The sequence below is a fragment of the Rhinolophus hipposideros genome (assembly GCF_964194185.1).
Source record: "Rhinolophus hipposideros genome assembly, chromosome: 10".
NCBI lineage: Eukaryota > Metazoa > Chordata > Mammalia > Chiroptera > Rhinolophidae > Rhinolophus > Rhinolophus hipposideros.
The window spans coordinates 49213746-49241252 of record NC_138056.1 but is presented as its reverse complement, the minus strand read 5'-3'; the positions used below and the strand labels follow the sequence as shown (position 1 = coordinate 49241252).

Here is a 27507-nt window from a genome sequence, read left to right as displayed (position 1 = left end):
AGGAACACTTCCTAACTCACTCCATGAGGCCACTATTACTCTGATACAAAAGTCAGACAGAGACATCATAAGAAAATTATAGACCAATATCCCCTATGAATATAGATGCAAAAATCCTCAGTGAAATACCAGCAAACTACATTTAATGACTCATTAGAAAGCTTTTTCTCCAGAAATCGAAGATGGTCCTAAAATTCATATGAAATCACAACGGCCCTAAATAGCCAGAATGGTATTGAAAAAGAACAACAAAACTGAAGGATCCATACTTCTCAGTTTCAAAACTTATGGTGTTGGCATAAGATAGTTATAGAGACCAAGGGATTAGAACTGAGAGTCCAGAAATAGTCTATAGCTAATTGATTTTCAACAAGCATGCCAATGCTATTCAATGGGGAAGGAATAGTGACTTCAACAAGAAGTGCAGAGATAACTGGATACCTGCATGCAAAAGAATGGAGTCGGACCGTCAAGGACCTAAATATAAAATATAAAATGATAAAACTATTATTAACAAAAAAGGGGGTATATCTTCATAATCTTGGATTTGGCAGTGGATTTTAGATATGAAACCAAAGCACTTTCAAACAAAAAAGATAGATAAAATGTATCCCAAGTCAACAAAGAGATCTCCTCTCCTTTGTTTCTCTGGACTTGTGCATGGTTTGCCATTAGACTGCAGGCACCAAATTGCAGTTCTTTGTTGTTCCCGAATAAATAAATCCATTTTGCTGGAGAAATATCTGGCTGGTTATTTGTTTGAGGTCAACATTATTGAACAACCAGGAGATGTGAGAGGCAGGTTTTATAGAATCAAAAGGATAAAGTGATATTGATGATTTATGTTCATATAGACTGTTTTATGTAAAATAAATGTAGAACTTGCACCACAAAACAAAACAAAGAAAGGATATAATGATGACTGGCTCCTGTGGGAAGATATAATTGGTTTGTTTTCATAATTTCCCAGCTGGCAAAGAAATAAAATTCACTACTCAGGAACAAGTAATAATTACACCTGCTTATTAGTGGAAAACGTGGCTTGTTTGGAGAGGGGAACTTAATACACAGAAGCAGAGTGGGGCGGGGCTATTCAATGCCCTCCTGGTTTCACCAGATAATCAAGGCAGCAGACAATATTGACCTTAATTTTAGGCCTTACACTGTAACAACTCAGAAAATGGGAGAAAATATTTGCGAATGATATATCTGATAAGGGTCTAGTATCCACATTACATAAAGTAGGCTTACAACTTAACAACAAAAAAGATGAACCCAATTAAAAAATGGGCAAAGGACTTGAATAGACATTTCTCCAAAGAAGACATATACAAGGCCAGCAAGCACATGAAAAAAATTCTCAACATCATTAATCATTAAGGAAATACAAATCAAAATCACAATGATATACAACTTCACACCAGGGAATGTAAACTGGTGTAGCGGCTGTGGAAAAGTTTGTCAGTTCCTCAAAAAATTAAAGAAAGAATTACCATATGACCCAGTAATTCCACTCCAAGGTATATATGCAAAATAATTGAAAGTGGATGCTCAAATAATATTTCTACATGAATGTTCATAGCAGCACTATTCACAATAGCCAAAAGGTGGAAATAATTAAAAGGTCCATACAGATGAATGGTTAAACAAAATATGACATATACATTCAATAGAATATTCTTCAGCTATAAAAGTTAATACAGTATTGATTATGGTACAACTTGGATATACCTTGAAAACATCAGACTAAGTACAAAAGACCCTTAAACACAAGGTCACATCTTGTATGATTCCATTGATATGAAAAATCCAGACTAGGTAAATCCATAGAGATAGAAAGTAGATGGTAGTTGCCAGGGGAAGGGGTGGGGGCGGTGAGGAAAGGGTGCTACGTGGAGGAATAGGAGTGACTACTCAATGGGAACAGGGTTTTCTTTTAGGGGCAGGGATCTTCATTATGGGAAGTGGCGTGCTGAACCTTAGTAACAGAGTGTGACAAGTTTCAGCTTGTTCAGTGCAGTCAGTTGGGTGTAAGCTATGGTTGAGAGAAGGTGTGTTTTAAAGTGTGCTGTAAATCATCCACCATCATGACAACGCTCCGTGTCACACAGAGCTTCTGGTATATGGCAATTGCTTTCAAATAAAAATATTAAAGTGTGTCCTCATATACCTTATTCACCAAATCTGACACTGTGACTTCTGGTTCTTGCCCAAAGCCAAAATGACCATGAAAGGTAAACGTTTTGAATTGATTCAGGACATCGAGGCAGCTGTGACAGCACAACTAAAGACACTCACGAAAGAGGACTTCCAGAACTGCTTCGGAAAGTGGCAAGAACGATGGCGAAAGTGTGTTCGAAGCAAGGGGGAATATTCTGAGGGGGGTTAATGGCAATGTGTCTTTTAGTGTAATAAATATTTTTACTTAAACATTCACCGTATTGTTTGATCACACCTCATATATACTTAGAATTGACTGTGTTATCATAAAGTGTCTCACTTTCTTTAAATTGCCTTAAATTTCACTTTGATATAGTAGCTATACTAGCTCTCATTTGGCTAATTTTATATATGTCTTTATTCCCTCTCTTATTTTCAATATTTCTGTGTCCTTATATTTGAGGTGTTTCTTGAAAATAGGATGAGTTTAGTTTTTTATTCAGCCTGACAACCTTTATTTTAAGTAGAATATTAATAACATTCATATTTCATGTAATTACAGGATAAGTTTGGGTTCATATCAACAGATTTACTATTAGTTTTCTGTTGGTTCCAATTGTGTAATGTTTATTTTCCTTTTTTTTTTTTTTTGCCTTCTTTTGGATTAATCAAGTATTTAAAAAATTTTTCCCATTTATCACCTCTATTATTTTTTGTTTTTATAAAACAATTCTTTTAGGGGTTATGAGACTATAACATGCATCCTTGATTTATTAGAGTCTCATATAAATTAGTATTTTACCACTTTCCAGACAATGTTAGGATCTTAGAGCACTTTAACTCCATTTCCACTTCCCAACTTTTGTGTTAGAGTCATGCATTACAATTGTAAATACCAAGGGTGCTAAAAAATGTACACATTTTAAGAGATGCTATCTATGTATTACTTTTCAAAGCTAAATTGAATTATGATAGCAATGTGTAGTATGACGTTCGCTCAAAAGATGGCGTTAATCAAATGAATGCTAGCGTCATTCATTGTATTACAATTTTAATAGTTTTTTCCTTTCTTAAAATGTGTATACTTTTTTGGCATCCTCTGCATATATTATGTGTGTGTATATATATATATATATATATTACACTAAATATGACATTGCTATGTTTTGTAGTCAAAATTAATTTAGATATACTCGTATTTACTCTTTGTTCCTTCTTGCATTTCCATGTTTCTACGCAAGATTATTTTTATTCTGCCTTTAGTTATTTCCCTTGGTGTAAGTCTGCAGGAATGCATTTTCTCAGTTTTGATAGTGTGAAATAGTCTTTATTTTGCCTTTACTTTTGAAGAATACGTTCACTGAATATAGAATTTTAAGTTGGCAGTATTTTCTTATAATACTTTTTAAATGTCACTGCATTACCTTTTGGCTCCCAATGTTTCTACTGAGAAATTAGCTTTCAGTTTTATTATTGCTCTTTTGATGCTTATTCTTTTTTCTCTAGGAACTTTCAATATTTTTACTTTGTCTTTAGTTTTCAGCTGTTTTACTATAATTTCTTTAAGTATTTTGGCTTTGTACTTATTTGGTGTTGTAGTGTAATGCTTCCTGAATTTCTAGCTTGATGTCTTCCATCAATTTGAAAACTTCTGCCATTAACTCCTAAAATACTGCATTTGTACTACATGCTTTCTTCTGCCTCTCTGTGACTTCAATTACATAATCAGCCCTTTTGGTTGTGTCCTACATATGTCTGTACAATCCATCTCTTTTGTTCTTTGTGCTTTGGTCAGAATATGTTTTGCTGACCTATCTTCCAGTTCACTAATCCATTTTTCAGATATGTATAATCTGCTGTTAAGTCTCTTACCCTTTTCTTGGTTGTCTTGCTGACAAATATTTTACCTATTTCACTTGTTGACTAACAATAAACATGAATCACTGCAGATATTATACTTGTTCCTCACAAAAGCAAATTAAACTTAAACGAGTTAATTTTGCTATCATTAGCAATATTAACAAGTACAGGAGTTGATCCATTATGACCTAAATGAACGACTAGATTCCATTTAAAAGAAACAGACCATGTTACAGAGGATACACAAAAGCTGCTGCAATCTAGGTTACCTTTTCTGTGTTTAACATCGCCCATGTTTCATACTGGCTTCCCGTTAAAAGAATTATTTTAAAAAGGTACTTACTCTCTCTCCTTTTCCGTCAGCTTGTCATTGATATTATCTTTGATTGTTGATCTAGACCCCTTATGAATTACAGGATACCTGAGGGGCACTTGCAGGAAAAAGGAAATCATGGAGACCAAATGTGCAGTGTAACCAAGGGCCACAGCAATGCTTCCATCATCTTTTGCTGTTAAATTCAAAAGCAGAGGAAAAGAAAACAACTGTTTACCTTACAAATGTAGCTATGAGATCATAATAAATCAATTTCAAAAGATTTTATTAAGAAACAACCAGTAAATAAAATATGAATCGTATTTAAATTATATCGTTTATAATTATATTAAGAATTTGAAACTCATAATTATACATTTACATTATAAACTTGGAATTTTATACAAAACCAAGCACATTAACAAAACTTGAAATTTCATGTACTGTATTTAAAACTATTTCCCAATAATTGATGTGATGAGATTAACATTTGATATTTATCTTAAGAAAGAATTCTTAGTGCACTCAAATGTCCACTGCTTTCTTTCTTTAGTGTTTTTTAAAGGAAGAAATAATATTTGAGTCTATTTGAGTCTATACAATGTGAAAATTAGTTTCAGAGATTTAGACAACGCATTATATAAGCAATGCACATTTTATTCATTAACAACTTACAAATAATATAGTTGTATTGTACTACTGTACGGCATTATTAATTTTAAGGTGACGCAAAATAGCATAATGCATTCTTATGGGGTATGTTCTCAATATTCATAAAGATAATGTTGCATAAATAAGTCTATGAGTTTGAGATACAATAAGGGGGCAGAAAACGTTTTAAACAGTAAAAGCAAAAAGTCAAAACCCACACTATTAATATACGTCTTTATTCATGAAATTGAGGTGGAAGCACCTGTTGGAAAAAAATACACGTATCCTACAGTCAAACATAAGCAATTACATTTTAAGAAATCATAGATAAGTATATTTTTAAATCACCATCCAGATTTCTGCTACTACCCACCAACTGATAATCATTCAGGTACTCAAAACTGGGAGTAAAGTTTTTGTTTTTTGAGAGTAAAGTTTTAAGCCTGCCCCAGGAGGAAGGAAAAAGTAACTGCTTAGTATATGGTATTCCCAAAATACTTTAAAAAGTCCACACACTTGCTAAGAGTTTCAGCACATAATCTGAAATACCTTTAACGAGAAAAAGACTGAAATGATTGAGATAAGCTTGGTTTGAGTATTTCCTGATTTCTAAGGGTAACTTTAACTTCAATTATTAGTAATATTTTTCATATTCTTCTTTTAAATTTATTCTTAGTTACTATAAAAATAGGTAACTTTTATTATATACTTTTCTTCTGCCAGGAATTGACAATAGTACTTTATTTACGATAGTCATTCATCCATCAACAATTGCTAAACTGGGCACCTTTTACATGCTATTTCATTCATTTTACAGATAAAGAAACTAAGGCTCAAAGAAGTTAAGGAACCTGTCCAAAGTAATACAGCTAGCATATAGGTTGACCTGACACCAATGGCTCTGACCTTTCGGAATTCTACCATACTGTCTTAGAACCTTACTGTCGAACAGATAACAATTTTTTAACTTGGAAGTCTAGAACATACCAAGCATCCAAAACTCATGTATCACCTTAGTTTCTTCACTCTTTTCTAGTAATGCTAAAGAAAAGATAAGAAGCACGTGAGTCCTCAGTGACTTGCATAGTGTTGGACAGAGAACGAGCTTCTCAACAATGCTTGATGTTCTCTTAAATCAAATCGATGAAAATAATCAAACAGCATTCATTTCAACTGACAGTACTGAGTCATGCCCTAACTGACCAGAATCCTAATTATTTTTAGAGACCTTGTTCTCTTGCCCCACTGCCACCCAAGTACCTAGAGTACTATGACACTTCTGTTGAAATCTGTATATCACACTACCTTAGAGACTAAAATTACATTATACTTTAAATTCATCATATTATAATTTAATCATCATATAATATTAGAGCTAGAAGAAACCTCAAAAATCACTGAGTCTGATGATATCAATTTAGAGATGAGAAAAATGAGAACTAGGTGATATAACTGACTTGGGTCAAAGCTATCTAGGGGGAAAAACCATGAGTAATGGAATAAGAGGGAGGATTGTGTTTCCACCCTGCCCCAAAAATATCTATTGCGGGAGTCACAGCTGAATGGTGAGTTCCATCACAGGTCAATGAATTCTGCCTCCTACATTCTGTAAAGAACAGGGCTTATCAAATTTAAAGTATCCTAAGGACTTAGTCTTTAAGAGCCTTCTTTTGAAGGGACAGAAGAAGAGGACTTACAGTAATGAAGAATAATATCACATTAAGTTCCGACTTTACTACATGTGCTTCACACTAAGCTTTCCTTTCCTATATGATCTGATAGGAAAGGATTTGAAAACTTCCAGAAAGCAATAGAAATCCTCTTAATTAGTCTTCCAAATAGGTCAAATGCAAACTCTGATTTTTTTTTTTTTAAGAAAGCAAAAGCTATCCAATGCTAAACACTCAAGCATCTAAATTTTTTCCATATTACGAAAGGGATAATACTAAAAAATTACATTTGCGTATTTTGAGACTATACCCATATATCTATGAAAAGAACAAAAATTGGTCTTTTAACATCACCTCTTTTCAATGATCAAAACAATTTTGCTTAAATTTAATGATAATATTTCTAAGAAGCCTACACATGCAAATCAAAAACCAAAAAGAAATAGCAAAAACTGGAAACTGGCTAATATTGGAACTCAGCTTTGGTTCCAGTTGTTTACACTCACCATCACTTCCACCACAAGACTCCCCTTCCCACCTATTAAAAACCCTCAGTTGTTTCCCATTCCAGGCCACAGCGCTCAGCCACAGCCTCACTGTTCAACACTGTGGTGTTGGATTTCCAATATTGAAGCTTTATATTAAAAAGCATTTTAAAAGGACCACGGGTGAGGCATTACAGGGCCCACGGGTATTTCAATACCCTCAAAAGGAAAACCACCTCCTGGTAGGGAAGTCACTTTCATCACCCCAAGACCACTGAAACTCCAGTGGGAAAATGTGAGCTCATGTGGTTAATTATGGCTATTGCTGGCCACGAAACCTCAGATGTCACATTCTGTTGCCAATCACTTTAGCTAAAAAACCAAAAGGTTTAAGGTTTCCAGCATTCCAAGATCTAACAGACTTTTTACCTGCCAAAGCCAAAACCTGCGTCTCTGGAGTGTGCTTTTCCAGTAAGCATTAATGACGTCCCTAACACCTAATGCAGAGCAGAGGTTTGTGTTCCTTATGCTGCTCTAGGGGTTAGAAAGGTCACAACACAGGATAGTTTTGTCAGTGAGAAGAAGTTGGAGGAGGAGTGGAAGGCTTCAGAGAGGAACAGGAATAAACTGTAAAACTCAGGTATGTGAAAAAGATCCTTATTAGAAAATTGTTTTAAGGGACTTAAAACAAAACGGAAATCTGCAGTTTCCTCATAATAAATACAGAGGGTGCCCCAAAATGTATACACATTTTAAGAAAGGACAAAACTATTAAAATTGTAATAATATATACCGATAACAAAAGATGAATACAAGTCACGTTTGACTTCTGCAATTACAAGAGGTTCTCAAAGTGGTTACCATCAGTGTCCAGAAGCTTCTGATGACAGCGACCACGGCTCGAGCAATGTTGACCAAAGTGTCCACTTGTATACATTTTTTTGCACCCCCGGTATTGCTGATTTGTTTTTTTAAATGATGGTAGTTACTCTGGGCTGCAGCTTTTGTGTAATTTTTTTGATAATAAATTCCACAAACACACAATGGCCATGACAATATTATAAATTAATTCCAATGTCCCTCTGACTTACATGTTGGACAAACTAGTAATATTCAAATGCATCCAAGTACAATAAGTGATCTGAAAGCTCTTACCATCCTGCCTTCCCAATCACTGAGGCAGCTGATTTGTTAAGGAACCAAGCACCCACTGATCCAGACAGGACAAAATATTTAAGACTCTAATCACTGCCACAGCATCTATGGAATCATTCCATGTTCTCAATGAGACACTGTTTGACATATGGACTCTCCTTTCCAAGAAATCATGCCTGCATAAAGGGACACAGACACAGAAGGAAATCTGGATCTCATTACCACAAAAGGCGCTGGTGTTATGGATTACTTAAAAACACACACAAACATTTTTTTTTTTTTTTAAATGAGAAATGTCTCTGTCAATGGAACTCAAATGAATCCCCTTCACCGGACAACTTGCTCCCATTGTATCCAGGTCTCTTCGACATACTCTAATAGAAACTTACCCATTCAGAAAAGCACAGTAAGTGTTTGGCCATTATGGAGAAGTTTCCAAAACAGTATCAACCCATGCAATCTAAAGTCTATCCCAGCAAAGTCTTATGAATATCAGAAAAACCAGTTTGGAGTTCCTTCACTAGAGTCTCACTGAGAATGCAGCTGCTACAGAACACTAAAAAGTTGGCAGAAGTTTGGAAGAGGTTATTATTCAAAACAAGGAAGAAAACTGTATCATGTAAGGAATACTATGGACCTTAAAATCAGGCTGACCGGGGTGACTTTCGCTCTGCCACTGGCTAGTATGAGTCTGAAAAGTTAACTAATCTCTCTGAGCCTCAATTTTCCTGTCTTTAAAAAAAGTCTTTCCCTCACAGAAGGAATTTATCCTTACAGTTGTAAGAATTAAATAAATAAGAGCATCATGCATGAATGTGTGTTACCATATTTCTACTCACCCAACCTAAAATTTCCTCATACCCTTCTTTCCACAGGGGAATGCTATTTTATTTTTTAAGACACCTCAGCCATCATCTTCGCTAAAAAGATTTTTCTGATCCCCTCCTGATAGAACTGATTACTCTCACTTCTTTGAGTCCCATGTACCCAGTAAAAACTTCTAAGCACTTGACACAGAGTATGAATTCATCCAATATTTCTTGATTTAGCCTGATTACACACTGGATGGTCTGAACTGGACCGAAATCTCCCTGAGGCAGGATCAATGCCTTAATCATGTCTGTACACTCTCGGCATCTGGCACAGATGACACACAGGACACTCCGTAAATTTAGTACATGGAAGTGCCGCGCAGAATGCTAACATAAAATTTAAGTCCAATACTACCGTATGTGCTTCTTAAAATTTCTGATTCCTAAGAGGCATGGGGAGTGAGGAGGGCCTTAGAGGAAAATGAAACACTTATTTCATTTTATCTCCCATTTCATTTTTCGTCAAGTGCACTAAAAAGCTAAACTAATTTTTTTTAAGTGTAGGAAGAATTTATTCAGCTTTTTGGGCATACACAAAGCGTAAATAACTAATAAAAGCTATGAAAAACCAGGAAACAAAGGAACTCAAAGAAAACAGAATCAAGAAACATCCCAAAGTGGATTAAAGGGACAGTTTACCACACTGATATCCCTGTTTCCCTTATTGCTTTCCTTCAAATCATTCTGCATTTAGTGGCCAGAGTGACTTTTAAAAACCTAAATCAGCTCATATCCTCCTCTGTCTCAGAGGTTTCCCACTCCACTGAGAATAAAATATAAACTCCTTACAGAGGCCTCAGGCTTTGGCTGACCTCGCTCATACCTCATCTGATATGACTCTTCCTCTTGCTCAATATGCTCCAGCCACACAGGTCTGGTCTGGTCTTTCCTGTCCTTCTTTCCCTTCTTCTTTCCTTCCTCTCCCTTATAACTACTTTCAGTTAGATTTATTTGAGCACCTTCTATATGAAAAGCATTTTCAAATGTTATCTCATTCAATTATCATTGGAGATATATTGGAGATACAGATATTAGCTCACTTCACAGGTGAAGAAATTAAGCTCGTCACTGTCCAAAATACAGATCTTTTCTCCCATAACCCCCCTACCCCCCAGCCTGAGTTTTTTCAGATATATAAAGCCTATTCCTCCATCCTAACCTTTGCACTTGCTGGCCTCTCATCTAGGAATGTTTCTTCCTCAGCTGTAGCATAGTTTGTTCCTTTTAGCCTTCAAATTTTCTGTTAAATGTTTCTCCTCAGTGAGTTCTTCTCTGACTGCTTTAGGTAAAGTTAGTTCCCCTATTGTCTATGAGAGCATATTCCTTTATTAAATACTAAATAATTATTTTATTGCTTATTGGCTGTGTCCCTCAATAGGCTGTATATGCTCCATGAAAGCAGAGCACATACTTGGTTTTTCCATCGTCATATCTTCAAAACTCAGCGCAGTGTTTGGGATCAATTAGTATTTTTTTCAGTGAATGAATATTCTGTATCCTGGGAACCTGGAATAGGGCTCAAGGTATTGGTAGCTTTGTTAAATTAATGAATGAGGAAAAAGATGTGTCATGGCTTCAAGACACCATAACTTTGCCTAAAATTAACACTAAAGCCCATTTGTCTGACTTAACAGAGACTGGAAGGAACATTGGACAATGAAAACCAGACAGATCCCAGCTAGATCATTACCTAGTTTTGTGGTCTCAAGCTAGTCACTAAATAGCTCATTTACACATTGTAAAATGAGATTATACCACCTTCTTTATGGGTTTCCTGTTTGTTTTTGTGAGGATAAGGAAAAATGTCATACTTTTAAAGATACAATCTTCCCAATAGTCAATGTAAAACAAGTAGTATATGAATTAATGTTCATACTACCAATTAGGAAATTAACTCAAAGCTTAAATGGCTTGTTCCAAATGGTTTCCAGAAAGGGAACCAGGAATTGAACATAGGTTTTCCCATTCCTGTTTTATCACTCTTCTTTTATCATGTCCCAACTACTTATTGTAAGGGTTGTTTTAAAGGCCAAAGGAGGTAATAAATTAAAATAGTCTTAAATGTTAAAGGACCATAAATAACAACATTTCCTTTTCAGGGAAATGGGAGAAAGTCCCAATGAAAATTGGTAACACTCTCTTCTAGAATAACTTTTTCACAAATAGATAATATGCTAACTTTGAAAATAAGGTATGAGGCTATAAAACAGGCCTCAAAGCATTGTTTAGATTAGGGGGGAAAAACTACTTTGTTAACAATAAAAAAAATATTTTATTGTCAAATAAGTTTTTTTTTCCTTTGGCATACTGATAAAGAGATTAGGAAAATTAAAATATTTTAAACTATAGCAATTACTATGAATCATAGTCCATAATATCTTCAATACAATTTTGTTGTTGTTTAAAAGAGAATAAAAATGACAGAACAACAAGTTTAATCTGTGGTAGTGGGAATGTCACAAAATCAAATTTTCAAGTACTTCCACAGATAGGATTTCCTAAATAACAAAAGAGCAGATTAATGTTTGTTGTTCTTCTGCTCCCAACCACACACACATTTTTCACGAAAATCAAACCAAAAGGACAGGGAGATTATTAGTATTCTTAAGAACCATACTGTCTCATTTTCTTAGAGCCCTTTTAAAACTATTTTAAATTTCAAATACACGGTTCAATAATTTTTATTCCATGATTAGAACAAATACTCTCCTAAGTCTCCCATCAGGGAATCTGACTCTATATACTCACATTTGAGAAAGGACCGAAGGCCTGAAAAACCTGGAGAAAGTGTTCAACAACCAAAATTTCAAGATATCTCTTTTTCCCTGCAATTTACCCATATATTATGTATAGCAAATCTTTAGAAGTAAAAAAGAAATAAAATACCTTGGAAGTCCTCAGAATTGGGCAACTTGACACCACATACAAAATAATCCTTATGCTCATTCTGTGAATATAACCAAAGAATGAAATTAACTCTTTCTATGTATAAAGCAAAGAAATTCTAAGTCAAATCTCAAAGACTTCAGCAGGTCAACGTTAACTCAAAGACAATAAAGTTAACTCAAAGACAATACTGCCCTAGACTCAAACTATTATCATAATTTTTGAAGCTGGATGACGAGTGCATGATGATTCATTATACTACTATCTCTACATTTATACATATTTGAAATTTTCTATAATACGAACATTTAAAACATCATGTCTAAGCAAAAAGTCATGTAAAATTTTTATTATAAAAATATCCTTTGACAAATTCATAGCTATAAATGAAAACATTTTAATAGAATTAACAAGATACTGTGAGCAACCTAACATCCTATTAGCTTTCCTCTCAGAAAATTATTCTTTTAAATGTCTTTTCATAAAAAAAAAAAAAAAAAAAAAAAAAAAAACCAACAACCTATCAAATTTAGCAGATTTGGTTCTCTAAAAATGAATCTAATCAGGCTCATTAAAGTTTTACTTTTTTTATTTATTCTAAGAAACTAGATTTTGAAACTTAGCATCCTGACAGTCGCCCTAGAAATATCTTAAGTAATACTAATAAATATAAATTAGCTCCAGAAAAAATACTAAACAAAACGGAGACAAGCAATCTACCAAACACAGAGTTCAAGACACTAGTTGCTCAATGAACTCAGGGAGAACGTCAGAAAAGAGTTAGAAAACATGAAAATGGAGATAGAAAACATTAAAAAGAACCAGTCAGAAATGAAGAATACAATAACTGAAATAAAGAATACATTAGAGGGAATCAACAGTAGATTAGATGAAGCAGAGGACTGAATCAGTGATTTAGAAGTTAAGATAGCAGAAAACACCCAATCAAAACAGCAAAAAGAAAAAAGAATGAAAAAAAAATGAGAACAGTCTATGCGGCCTCTGGGACAACATCAAGTGTACCAACATTTGCATTATAGGGGTATCAGAAAGAGAAGAGAGAGAACAAAGAACTGAAAACCTATTTGAAAAAATGACGGAAAACTTCCCTAACCTGGTGAAGGAAATAGACACACAAGCCCAGGCAGCACAGTCCCAAATAAGAGGAACCCGAAGAGGCCCACACCAAGACACATAATTAAAATGCCAAAGGTTAAAGACAAAGAGAGAATCTTAAAAGTAGTGAGAGAAAAGCAGTTATTTACAAGGGAGCTCCCATAAGACTGTCAGCTGATTACTCAACAGATACTTTGCAGGCCAGAAGGGATTGGCAGGAAATATTCAAAGTGATGAAGAGCAAGGACATATGACCAAGATTACCCAGCAAAGCTATCATTAGAATTGAAGGACAGATAAAGAGCTTCCTAGACAAGAAAAAGCTAAAGGAGTTCACTACCACCAAACCAGAATTACAAAAAATGTTAGAGGGACTTCTTTAAGAAGAAGATTAAAAATATGAATAATAAAATGGTAATAACTATATATCTATCAACAATTACTTTAAATATAAATGGATTAAATGCTCCAATCAAAAGATAGTGTGGCTGAATGGATAAAAGAAACAAGACCCTTATATATTCTGCCTACAAGAGACTCACTTCAGATCAAAAGACACAGACTAAAAGTAAAGTTTTGGAAAAAGACATTTCAGGAAAATGGAAATGGAAAAAAATGAATCTGAGGTAGCAATACTTACACTAGATAAAACAGGCTTTAAAACAAAGGCTATAACAAGAGACAAAGAAGGACCCAGTAGTCCCACTTCTGGGTATTTATCCAAAGAAACCCAAAATACTACTTCAAAGGGACATGTGCACCTATATGTTCATTGCAACATTATTTATAATAGCCAACATATGGAGGCGACCTGTGGGTCCATCAATAGCTAAATGGATAAAGAAGAGGTGGTATATATATATATACAATATAATATTACTCTGGCATAAAAAAGAATGAAATCTTGCCGTCTGCAACAACATTGATAGACCTAGAGGGTATTTTGCTGAGTGACGTTAAGTCAGATGAAGACGAATAAGTGATTTCACTTATATGTGAAATCTAAAGAACAAAAGAAACAAACAAAACAAAACTCATAGATACAGAGAACATTTTGATGGTTGCCAGCTGGTAGGGGGTTCGGGGGTTGGGTGAAAAGGGGGAAGGGATTAAGAAGTACACATTGGTAGTTACAAAATAATCATGGGATATAAAGTATAGCATAAGGAACAGTCTATAATTTTGTAATAACTATGTATGGTGTCAGATGGGTACTAGATTTATTAAAGTGATCACATCATAAGTTATATAAACGTTTAATGAATTATGTTGTACATCTGAAACTAATATAATATTATATGTCAACTATGATTGAAAAAAAATTTTTAATTAAAAAAGCAGAGAGAAGAAAAAAGATATATGCATTAAAAATAAATAAATATTCGCTCCTGAATGAATCATGACAAAGTAAACAATTAAGAGCAGAGTAATAAGATTTTTCTTTCAGAAGAAATTTCAAACAGAAATCATCTTAAAAGAAAAAACACAAATATTTTTTCAGAAAATTTGAAACTTACCAAATCAATAGGATAAATGTAGGAAAGCTCAGATAGTAATTGCCTGCAACGAATTGTCAACTGAGCATTAGTCTTCAGGAAGAGTTCTCTAATGAGGGAAGGAAAAAAGTACATTTGTTAAAAAAAAAAAAAAGATACGCTTACGTGTTTTCTAACATTTACTTCTACATACCTGATGCAGAAAAAGTTTACATACACTATCTGCAGTAGGCCACAGAAACTTAGAAGTATAGGGAAGAATAATAGCTAAGTCCTGACCTAGCTCTAAATACTATCAATCAAGTTCACTATATACATACTGAGGCCTGTTGTGTGTGTCCAGCATCATGCTAAGAGATGTAAAGGGTACAAATCATCATTGACCTACTATTATTATGTGCCAGGAGCTTTACAAATGGCTTTATTTAATTATTACAACAATGCTATTAGGTTGCCATTTTACAAACAAGGAAACAAGATTTAAAGCGGATTAGTAAGCAAACCAACACCTCATTTAACATGAGGCCAGTTTGATTTCAGGAAATATCCATATGATACTTCCTCAAAGAAGTATTCTATTTTTTACTCACAACTACACTTTATAACTACCTCGAAAAATAACCTTCTGCCATGTTAGAAAAATAATGTAAGAAAAAGAACAAACAAACAAAAAGCTGTGGCATGAGACGATGCCCTTCTTATCTTGAACTACTTAAGAAACATAACCAACAGATAAAAAAATAGCCATAGAACAAATTACCTGCTCAACTATGTTAACAATTCTAGACAAAAAGGAATTTAGGAGACGTTATAGGTCAAAGGAGAGTGTAAAAGTAGTAGCATAATGTAAGCAGCTCTGAAGACTTAAAGGGATTTAGTTCTGCTTTCCCAGTAAGCTGGACAAACAGTAACTTCCCAGAGCCTTGCTTCCCTATCTGCAAATTGAGAAGATTTGACTAGATGAAATCCAAGATTCTTTCCAGTGCTAACATACTTGAATCCTCAATTGCTATGTGTTTTGAAGAAAAACGCAGGAAAAGATAACTTTCCAGAAAAATAAATGGATAAAGATGAGCAAAACAACAGAAGAGGCAACAAATTAAGCATGTGCTGGAAAAACATAAAGACAAAAACATTTGTTAAATAAAAGTTGTGGGGTGACTGAAATTAGCTACAGTTGTATAGCACCAATTTACTGAAGGTTACCGTATTTTTTGTGTAAAATGCGTACTTTTTTGCACATATTTGTGAGGGAAAAGTAAGGATGCGCCTTATACATGGGTAGTGCTTCTTCCGTATCTATATAAATGGTTTTAATTCTTTTATTTATGCTTATGAGTTAAAAGTGTAACTTTAGAAATCAATAACAATATCTGTACGCAAAATAATACCCTGGAATACGATCATTGGTTTTGTTGAACTGAGGACGATCTTGCAATAACGAAGAGTTCTTGGCCTTCTATGATGCGTCAGTATCGTACATTTGCTACAGGTACATAAAGTGTCTTGTACCTTGTGTCTGTTCTTGTGTTTTGTAATTATGTGTTACATAACATTTCTTGTACCATAATATGTTTTTAAAAAAATGCTAAAATTCCTTTATAAAAGAAAAACAGGCCGTCCCGGTGGCTCAGGCGGTTAGAGCTCCATGCTCCTAACTCCGAAGGCTGCCGGTTCGATTCCCACATGGGCCAGTGGGCTCTCAACCACAAGATTGCTGGTTCGAGTCCTCGAGTCCCGCAAGGGATGGTGGGCAGTGCCCCCTGCAACTAGCAACGGCAACTGGACCTGGAGCTGAGCTGCGCCCTCCACAACTAAGATTGACAGTCAACAACTTGACTTGGAAAAAAGTCCTGGAAGCACACACTGTTCCCCAATAAAGTCCTGTGCCCCTTCCCCAATAAAATCTTTTTTAAAAAAAAAAAAAAAGAAAAAAAACAAATACCTAAATGTACACAAATAAAAATTTAAATTAAAAAATTAAAACGAAAGATTTTTTCCCCTGAAAAGTTTGGGCCAAAAACGTGGGTGAGCATCATACACTGGAACACATTATAGCAAAATAACAGTATTTGAAAGTTAAGCAAAAACAATCACCGTGGGCTCTTAAGAAGAGAAAAAATATTGTAAAAATAGTGTTTTAAGGAGGGGTGTGATAGCAACTTGTAGGATGAATTGGAAAGATGGAGAGTCTGATGTTAGAGGATAATCTAGGAGCTGTTGAGGGAATCCAAATGAGCTAACACTACACAGGAATAAATCTAAAGAAATTACTGAAGAAAAAAACTATAAGCTACACTACATGTAGAAGACAGGAAGAAGAGAAGATTCAAACATGAAGTCACGGTGCTGTGGTCTTCAAAACTAGAACAGTGTTCACATTTCACATTTCCGATTATGCCTATATACTAGGAGCTCTAGTAACTGCCTCTAACACAGTACATGACACATAGTAGGTGCTCAATATTTGTTGAATAAATGAATATGGCACTGAGGTGTGTGGAGTATAAATTAATAATAGCAGTTTTTAAAGAATCCTATGTTTCCAAATACTATCCTCAAAGGAAACTTGACACGAAAACTATTCTCAGGGTTGCATTTACCTTTTTGCAGTACACTCCTTCCTCAATTCACTTAGGGATTCCTTCTGGAGTTGAAGCTTGAGGTGCTCAGTTGAAAATGCACTTCCTAGAGAGAGAGATGGAAGAAGATAATTCCAGATATAACAGGGTAGATAAAACTGCTCAATCACAACCAAACAGGCAGAGCCCAGTTCCCTGACTGTGAGAGGGAAATAAAAGGAGTTAAAAGGCAAAGTGAGTTGGGTGTAGAGGTCTTCTGGGGGCTGGGGTTGAGGGGGTTAACTAGAATAAATTTCCCTATCGGTTCAGTTTTTACCAAAGTCCAGCCTCTAGCAGGAGTCAAAGAATAGAGTCTAAGATTCTCTGTCTATAGATTTCTGGATTGCGGAGAAAGAAGCCCCCAAAAAAGATTTCAAAATTCAGACTTCATTTTTTTAAAAAGTTGCTATGGGCGCTGGGTATTAATGATGATTCACTAAAGGTTCATCAGTTTTAACAACTGTACCCCTCAGATGGGGGGTGTTGGTAATGGGGAGGCTGTGCACATATGAGGATGGGGGGATACATGGGAATTCTCTACACCTTCCGCTCAATTTTGTTATGAGCCTAAAACTGCTCTAAAAAATAAAGTGTATTGCTTTTTAAAAGTGGTTAATTTCTTTTCAACCACAGATGCTATGTAACAACATTACTAAAAGTATAAGAAGTAGAGAAGGAAAAATTATCTGCATTTTGACTACTATAATGTAGTTCATAAACATAAGTAGTTTTTTATGAACTTTCATGTTATTCATAAGTATAGTTTTAGTTACAATCACAGTGTGTTGGAAATGTACATTCTGATTTTTCCATATTATGTCACAAGCATTTTTACATGTTGACAGTCTAAGTTATAATGTTTAATGGCTATGTAAAATCCAACTCCATGGATATGAATTATATGAAAATTCAACTCCACATTCTAACTGATACTCCATACCTCAATCCCATTACAGGACATGTAATTTCCTTTAAGTGTTTACTTTATCACTGCAATGGCTAATAGTTGTGCTTATATGCCTGATTTTTTAAATATTTCTATCAACTTTTGAAACCTCCATTTCCATTTATGTGATCATAAAATCCTTTAATATCTTCCTATTGTAAGAGAATGAGAGTATCTAACATTCTTGACAATCTAGGCCTGATAATTCCAGATACCGAAACACAGAGAAAGAGTCTTAGATCCTGACACACTAAGTTCAGGATCTTACAAAGGAGTTGTTTCATGAACTGTGATCCAATAGGAAATGGTGCTCTAAACTCTTTTACACATCTCTTATAGGCAGGAATGAGAAGTAGGTTAAGTGATCAAAACAGTTTGGACCTTAACATTAAATTCCCCAACCGAAGTAATTTTATCAACATATTTCAAACTCTTTTCTACTCTTTTCTCTCGGTTGTACTTAAATGACTAAGTTGGTAACTCTGCCACCAAAACAGAACTTAATCAAGATAAGTAACACTTATCTTCCTTAGACTCAATATAATTCCTCCCTAAATCTTCACCCTTAATGATTTCAGAAGACATTTAGGTTGACAACTTCTACATCTCATACCATGTACTTTTACCAAAATGCATACGAATTCTTCCATCACTACACAAATTTGCAATGTTATTCTTCATCCCAGATAAATTAGGCTGCCTCAACTTTTACACGCCTGGTGACACCAAACAGGATTAAGACAGATCTGGGCTTCAAAATGCAAATATATGTTCCCTCCTCAGCTGTTTTGTTTTCTTTTGTTTTCAATTGGGGAATATTGAAGTACAATGTGTTTTTCCAGGGCCCATCAGCTCCAAGTCGTTGTCCTTCAATCTAGTTGTGGAGGGCGCGGCTCAGCTCCAAGTCCAGTCACCGTTTTCAATCTTTAGTTGCAGGGGGTGCAGCCCACCATTCCATGTGGGAATTGAACTGGCAACCTTGTTGTTAAGAGCTCACGCTCTAACCAACTGAGCCATCCGCGGACCCTCCGGCAGCTCAGCGGTGACTCGTTGTTTTCAATCTAGTTGTGGAGGGTGCAGCTCACTGGCCCACGTGGGAATTGAACGGGCTACCCTGTTGTTAAGAGTTCGTGCTCTAACCAACTGAGCCATATGGCTGCCCCTATCCCTCCTCAGTTTTGAAGACTCCCTAGAACATATTACATGACCAAAGGAGAAAAAAACCCTTGTAAAGTGAAGAAAGGAAAATTAAAATTTAAAAATATATTACCCAGGTAACATTGAAGGTAAAATGTTAACAACAGGTAAATCTGGGTGAAGAATATAGGTGATCTCTGTATTCTTCTTGTTGTAAGTTTTCTATAACTTGAAGATGATTTCAAAATAAAAAGTAAAATAGATCCAAACCCAAAAAGAGGTCACCTGAGAGGCTATGGTTTTCTAGACTTTAACAGAACTAAGGCTTTATAATGCACATTGGCACCATTTCTCCAAAATATATCAGGTTCATTTTTCTGGCAAAAGGTAATACATCTCATTGGTTACAGGGTATGCTTTGGAACAACTGAGTTTGGTTTAGTTAGGCTCAGATAGAGAGAAACTAAGTATCTGAAAATACTTCAGAAAACTCAACCTAAATTCAAAAAGTCACATCATCAGGAGTAATACTGCTGAGGATATGATGTCCTCAGTCTCTTTAGATGTTGTTCAGGGTATGTATTACCAGCCTAAATACTACATAACTGGTGTGGTGTCCTTCTGAGGGTAACACATACAGAAGTAATGATGTCCATCTTTAAGACCATGCATATGTCCTGCTTCTCATCGAAATTTCTACCCAGATTTAACACTGATGGGTGTCTTCTGCTTGAACCAATCTTTATATGATGGTTGCAAAATAACAACGTTCCAACTCCATATTTATTAGTTAGCACTCAGCATTTTTCTCTAAGCAAGAGCCCTCCCTTCTCCATTAGCTATCTATTATCAATACAGAATCATGGATTGTTTTATTTTTCAATGATTTATCATTCATTACTGTATATAAATATTCTGGTGCTCAAGTGGTCCCAGATTTGGCCAGTGGGATTATCTTCAGCCTTGCTTCAGTGTCCTTGTGACATGCTACCATGGTGTTATTCAAAATACTATTTAATTATCATTTTAATTTTTGTAGGATCTGTAATGATGTCCCTGTACATCTGTACATTACATCTGTAATGTTATTAATTCTGTTTTTGCTTTTCAAAGAACAACTTTTGATTTCTCTACTCTTTTTTTTTGTTTGCAATTTCACTGATTTTTGCCCTCGATTATTTCCTTCCTTCTGCTTCTTTTGGGTTTAATTTGTTCTTCCTTTCTAGTTGTTAAGGTACAAGGTTAAATTATTGATTGAAGACCTTTATTCTTTTCTAATATAAGCATGCATCAAACACTATAAATTTCCCTCTAAACTTGCATTCCTTCAAATGTTGACATTATATTTTCATTCAGTTAAAAAATAATTTACAATTTTCCTTGTTATTTCTTCTTTGACCCATTGTTTATATGTATGTATGTATGTGTGTATATGTTGTACAATTTCCAAATATTTGGAATTTTCCACACATCTTTCTGTTAGTGACTTCTAGTTTTTATCCGTTTTGGTGAGACACCATACTTTGCATTATTCTGATTCTTTTGTATTTGTTTATTTTATTATACCAAATATGACCTAGCTGAATATTTCATGTGTATTTGAAAAAAATGTACATTTTGCTGGTGTTCAGTGGAGTAGTCTACTGTCAATTGGGTCAAATCAGTGGACAGGTTGTTAATTAAAGTCTTCTTCCTGCACTGATTTTCTCTCTACTTCTACTTTAAATTACTGAGAAATGAGTATTGTGGTTCCAACTATGACTGTGGATTTGGCTATTTCTCCTTTCAGTTCTTTAAGTGTCTGATATATATATGCTCTGTTGTTACATTCATTCACATTTAGAATTTGTTATATCTTTTCTTAACAAAGAAACTGACCTCTTCACCATAATGTAATATCCATCTTTACTGTAGGTAATAATATTCATTGTTCAGAAGTCTACTTTGCCTGATATTAACATAGTCACTCCTGCCTTTTGATTAGCATTAGCATGGTACACTTTTTCCATTCTTTTACCTTTAATCTATCTACATCTTTATATTATAAGTGGTTTTCTTATAGGTAGTATTTAGACGAGACTTTTTAATACAAAATCTTAACAATCTCTGTTTTTTAATTGAAAAATTAATCTCTGTTTTTTAGACCATTTCCACTTAATATAATTATTGATATGTTTAGATTAATATCTACCATTTTGCTAGTTGTTTCCTATATGTTCCTTCTATTCTTTGTTCCTTTACCCCTCTTTCTTTATGTTTTTTGGATTAATACGTTTTTGATTCCCTCTTTCTCTATACTGGCTTATTCTTACATACATGTTAAATTTTTTAATGGTTTCCCCAGAGTTTACAATATATAACTTTAATTAATAAAGTTTACCTTTAAATAATATTATATCATTTCATGTAGAGTGTAAAAACCTGAAAATAGTGCACTCCTAATTCTTTTCCTTCCCACTCTTCAAATTCTTCATACATTTTATTTTATGCATATTAACCCAGAAACATTGCTATTTTTGCACTACAAAATCAATTGTCTTTTAGAGCAATTAAAAGTAAGAAAACAAATGCCTTTATAATATCTTCATCTCAACCATTTCCAGAAATCTCAACTTTTTGTGTAGAGCCATGTTTCTGTCTGGCATCATATTTCTTCTGCTGAAGAACTTCCTTTAATATTTCTTAAAGTGTAGGACTGCTGGTAGTGAATTATTTTAGTTTTATCTGAAAGAGTCTCTTTGTGCTTCAGTTTGGGCAATTTTTATGACCTATCTTCAAGTTTAAAGATTCTTTCTTCAGTCATGTTGAATCTACTGATGAGTCTGTCAAAGCATTCTTCATCTTTGTTACTGTGTTTTATTTATAGCATATACATTAGACTGTGTCTTTTAGTTTCCATCTCTCGGCTGAAATTTATCCTCTGTTCATGCATGTTATCCACCTTTCCACAAAAGCCTGAAGCTCATTAATCATAGTTATTTTAAATTTCCTCTCTGATAGTTCCAACATCTGAGTCATTTCTGAGTCTTTTTCTGTAAATTTCTTCTCTTGACAATGTTTTGTTGTTGATGATGGTGGTGATGGTGGTAGTGATGCTTTTTAGTTTTGTTTTGCTTTGGCTTTTCTTTGTCTCAAAAAATTTGTTTGAATGCTGAACGTCTTTTGCAGGGCAACAGAGGAAAAAAAGGATATGCCTCTTCTTCTAATGTTAAATTTGGGGGCTGAGTCAATATAATCAGAAACTGAACTCTATTTGGGTTTTGTTGCTGCCATGGTTACCTTCAGTGTATCACATCCTTCAAATTTCCTCTAACTTTTCCCTTTCGGGGGGGTTGGAGGGTGGGGGGTGGTGGTGGTGGTAGACTTGGTTTGCAGGAGGCTTTTTTTCAATGACTGTTCTATCCTCAGATTTAGGTATTCCCTGTGAACCTGCACCTAAGTAAGGGTGTCTTGCCATGCTCTTGCCTCTCCTCAAGTGGTAAACTACTGTGGCTTGTTATTCTGTGCTTTCCAGCGTGGGGAGGAGGGAAGGGAGTTTCTTTGCTGTCCTGGTTGAGCCAGGCATACCTTGTGTCATTGTATATCAAGGCAGGCTTTTCTCAGTAATACTGTCCTTACACAAAGGGTAAGAGATTTCTAATAGTCCAGGGGCAACACACACCCAAGGGCAGTGGTTTTTTTTTTTTCTTTTTCTTCCTCCAGTTACAATAGGTTTTTCCCTGTGCCCTGGGGATTACAGTATTTGCAGGCTCATCCCCTAGAGGCTTAACGCGTTTGTTCTTAAGGAAGAAGGGTTATGCCTTTCTTGCAACAGCATCCATTCCCCTCCTCCAGACCTACAATACCAAGGGAACCGTTCTACAATTTTCTGTCCTTTAATTTTTCTTGTGACGATCCAAAGCAGGTCCATGCAGAATAAACTGTGAGCAGGTGTGAACTGCCTTATATCTGCTATAGTTTCACAGTACCCCACAATAGGTAATTAGCAATTCGTTAAAAATTGGAGAGGAATTATTTTACCTTCTTATACCGTCACCCCAACTTCCTCCCATGCAACTGGTGAATGAGTCCTCATAACCTGCCGCTCCTTGGAGAGGCCTGTCTTTCCTTACATATTAGGCTATTTGGTTGTCTTGCAATCTTAATTCTCTGACAGATTCAAGAAAAGTTATGATTTTGTATATTATCTAGCCTTCTCTTGTTGTTAGGATGGAAATAAAGCTCCTCCCACCTTTCTACATCCTAAGTGGAGCCTGGAAGTCAAATCTGAGAATATTGAGTTTTTTAAAGCTCTTCTCTCTTCTTAGGCTTTTCTTTTGGGTTAGCTATTCTGTTTGTTCAACTTGGTCTCATTCAAACTGTTTTCCTCAAACGTCTGATGGCCCTTGGTTTTCCCTTCAAACCTATGAATACATGATTAGATTGATTAGTATAATTAGTGTAGGTATCCTCTGACGCTTTTTACATAAGATTCATTTACATAAAAGGCTTCATTCCTGAGTGCCAGCTCAGTGTAAGTGGGCAAGTCCTACTGACAAGTGACTTTCCTTCAGAGTGTGTATGCTGGGAGGAGGGAGTACATTTACTTTAAATCACCACAACTGTCAAATAAAGAGAACTTTACTTTGGGATTGTATTAATTCAGTGTACTTCACTCCTAAGTAGTGCTGCCTTTCATGTTTTCCTCTGGGTTGGTTGTAAAAGTCCATAATCAGCCTCTGCTCCACTTTTTTATGCCAAACACTCATACCATGGGACTTAACCACGTCAAGAATCCACTAGGTCTAGAAAGCAGTTGGAGCAAATATTATAGGAAGTTACTTCAAATTCCCAGAGGAAAGAGAATGGTCCAGTAGGCCCAGCTACCCTAATTATTTTTTTTTATTTTTTATTTTTATTAAATTTATTGGGGTGACAATTGTTAGTAAATTTACATAGATTTCAGGTGCACAATTCTGTATTACATCGTCTATAAATCCCATTGTGTGTTCACCACCCAGAGTCAGTTCTCCTTCCATCACCATATATTTGATCCCCTTTACCCTCATCACCCACCCCCCACCCCCTTACCCTCTGGTAACCACTAAATTATTGTCTGTGTCTATGTGTTTTTCTTTCTCATTTGTTTGTCTTGTTCTTTTTGGTTTATATACCACATATCAGTGAAATCATAGGGTTCTCTGCTTTGTCTGTCTGACTTATTTCACTTAGCATTATACTCTCAAGATCCATCCATGTTGTCACAAATGCTCCTATATCATCTTTCCTTAACGCGGAATAGTATTCCATTGTGTATATATACCACAACTTCTTTATCCATTCATCTATTGAAGGACATTTTGTGGAGAAAAAGGAACCCTCATACACTGTTGGTGGGAATGCAGACTGGTGCAGCCGCTATGGAAGGCAGTGTGGAGGTTCCTCAAAAAATTACGAATAGAATTACCATATGACCCAGCAATCGCTCTCCTGGGTATCTACCCAAAAAATCTGAAAGCATTCCTCTATAGAGACACGTGTACTCCAATGTTCATTGCAGCTTTGTTTACGGTGGCCAAGACATGGAAGCTACCCTAATTATTGCTCCACCATTCTCCTCAATTCCAAGTTGAGGCCTCTGAGAGCTCTACCAGAAACTCTACTGCAGCCTTTCTTTGTGTTCTAGGCTGCAGTTTTTCTATAGTTGATTGATCAGTGCAATCCTATCTACTTTGTGTCTTTGAGAACTGCATCAAAAACTTTGCTATTTCAATGGCACTTTCTTTTATTTTCACCATCACCATGGATTTATTCTTTATGCATATATTCTATCCTATCAATAGGTCACTGAGGGAGAGGGAAAGCAAATGCATGTGCTTGGTTTACAATATTCCAAAACTGCTTTCTGAAATGTTTGGCCCTGCGTACACCAATGTTCCACTCTGTTAAGTAAGATGGCCCCTCTGTTCAGCAAGAAGTCAAGTCAGGCACTTTAATTTTAATAACCAAATGTCAATGCTGTCTCCTATAAATCTAATAGCTAGAGAATATGAATTTTGCTCCCATCAACAAAACAAAACACAGACTCTTTAGCCTCTCTCTCACCAGAGAATTTGGTCTCAGACTGGCCAATGGCCAGCTCCTGTCAAAATTACAGTTAAAACCAATAAACTGTCATTCTTCTTGGTTTTCTACATCAAGTCAGATGACCAAAAAGCAATATACTTCGACTATTTTAGTTTCCCTCCCTGAAGAAATGCCTTTTTTCTACTATGATTTATGATGTTGCCTTTCTCAAGGGTTAATAGATAATTCTTGCTGTAACTTTTGCAAAATTGTAATTGACTGTATTTCATTATGATATTTAATATCTAGCACATAAGAAACTGCATGCTAAATTCCTCTCAGGATTTAGTGCCAACAGAAGATTTTCTTCTCCCGAAAGAACTGATAAACTTCCTTGTAACAGGCAATGGGAAGCAACTGATACCTTCCATAACTCTACATGATTAGCTTGACAGCCATAAAGGTCAGAGCTAATTTTAGTGCTTAAATTCAATAGGCAGATTCTACGGGAGACAGTATATTGCACTGAAAGGCCCATTGACTTAGGAAATCAGAAGATTTGAGCTAAACTACCTATGCTACTTTCAGGATTCTAGACAAGTCTCAACTTCCCTGGCTTCATTTTCTTCATCTGTAAAATGGGGATAATTTCACATTTATTCAATATATGCATCTCAACTTGCCCCCATGAAGCTCTAAGTGAGTAGAAAAAATTACATAACTGGCCTGATTGATTTTACTTTAAAAATAATAACTACAAACCACAAATGGGTACACTGTCCAGCAATCCTACTACAATGTCCTCATTAGTTTGCTTTCCCACTCTTTGAGATCACTACTCCATACATTCCCCCGAATCCTTAAATCTCCCCTAAGTCCAATATATAATTACCTTACATCAGACTACCCTGAAATACAATACGATTCTTTCGATAGTCCTACCCACTGCCTAATCTGTAAACTCACCTGCCCCGACGCCATTTTCTTAGCCTGTTCAATGAATGAGGCAAGTATTTGGTTTATATTCTGAATTCCTTCTCATCCCAACCCCGTCTCATAATACTCTCTTCCTAACCATTATGTTCCAGCTACAGTGGCCTCTCTCCTATTCCACAGTCTGGGTCCTTCCTATGTCCAAGCCTTTTCACCTTCTGTTCCCTCTGTCGGTACTCCAGTAATTCTTATCTTGTGACACTGAGCTCCTTAAGCAAACCTTTTCTGAGCAAAAATGGTCACCCGTAGTTATTTTCTATCACCCCACCTTGTTTCTAGTACTTATTACAAAATGATATTTAGTTTACTTGTTGGTTTCTTATTTACTGCCTTAAACACTAGGTAAGTATCCAAAATTGGAAGTCTTGATTTTTCCCTTTTCCGTCTTTACCCCAACATCTACTTTTCCTCCAGTATTTGTCTTGATGAATGGTTTGATTATCTGGCCAGTTGTCCAAACCAGAAATTGGCAACTATCCTAAACCCTTCTCTCTTCTTCTCGCCTCAAATCCATCAAGCTATTAAGAGACTATTACCTAAATTTTTTTTGAACCTATACACTCCTGCTCCCTTTACATTCCCAATCAGTTTAGATTTTAATTATGTATTGCTTAGATTACTATAACTTCCTAAATGATAATTCTCTATCCTCAACTCCTCAGAGAACTTTCTAAAGCACACACTTAATTTCCATTCTATACTGCAGTAGTCAACACAGTCCTATCTATTTTCTGTCTTTGAAAAGTTTGCTGAAGTGATTTCAACAGATCTCCAAACCTTTTAACATAAACTTTGTCTATGATTAGGTCATTCTTTACCTCTCTAAAGTCTCCTATGGACCTTTCACTCAAATGTATCCTTAGTTGAACTTTACTGAAATGACCTGCAATTCTCTAATCTACTTCCATGCCTCTGTACAAACTGTTCCCTCGACCTGGAAAGTCTCATCTTCTCCCCCTAGCTCTTTACTACATACTCCTATAGATTCAGCCCAAGTGTCACCTACTTTGCCTGGTGTTCTAATTTTCAGATACTCATCTTCTGTGCTCCTATAACACCCTCTACATATCTCTGTCATATAGTTATAACAGCTGTCATTCT

General features: G+C 35.4%; 1 protein-coding gene across 1 annotated transcript in view; it reads right to left on the bottom strand.

The window, feature by feature from the left end:
• UVRAG (UV radiation resistance associated) overlaps positions 1-27507 on the bottom strand; it is a 272693-nt gene that overhangs the window by 104783 nt on the left and 140403 nt on the right. The window contains exons 9-12 of the mRNA XM_081061802.1: positions 17268-17352; positions 14686-14773; positions 12053-12113; positions 4364-4529 (exon numbers count right to left, since the gene is read on the bottom strand). Coding sequence (XP_080917928.1) covers positions 4364-4529; positions 12053-12113; positions 14686-14773; positions 17268-17352 — 400 coding nt within the window. The remainder of the gene's footprint in view (positions 1-4363; positions 4530-12052; positions 12114-14685; positions 14774-17267; positions 17353-27507) is intronic.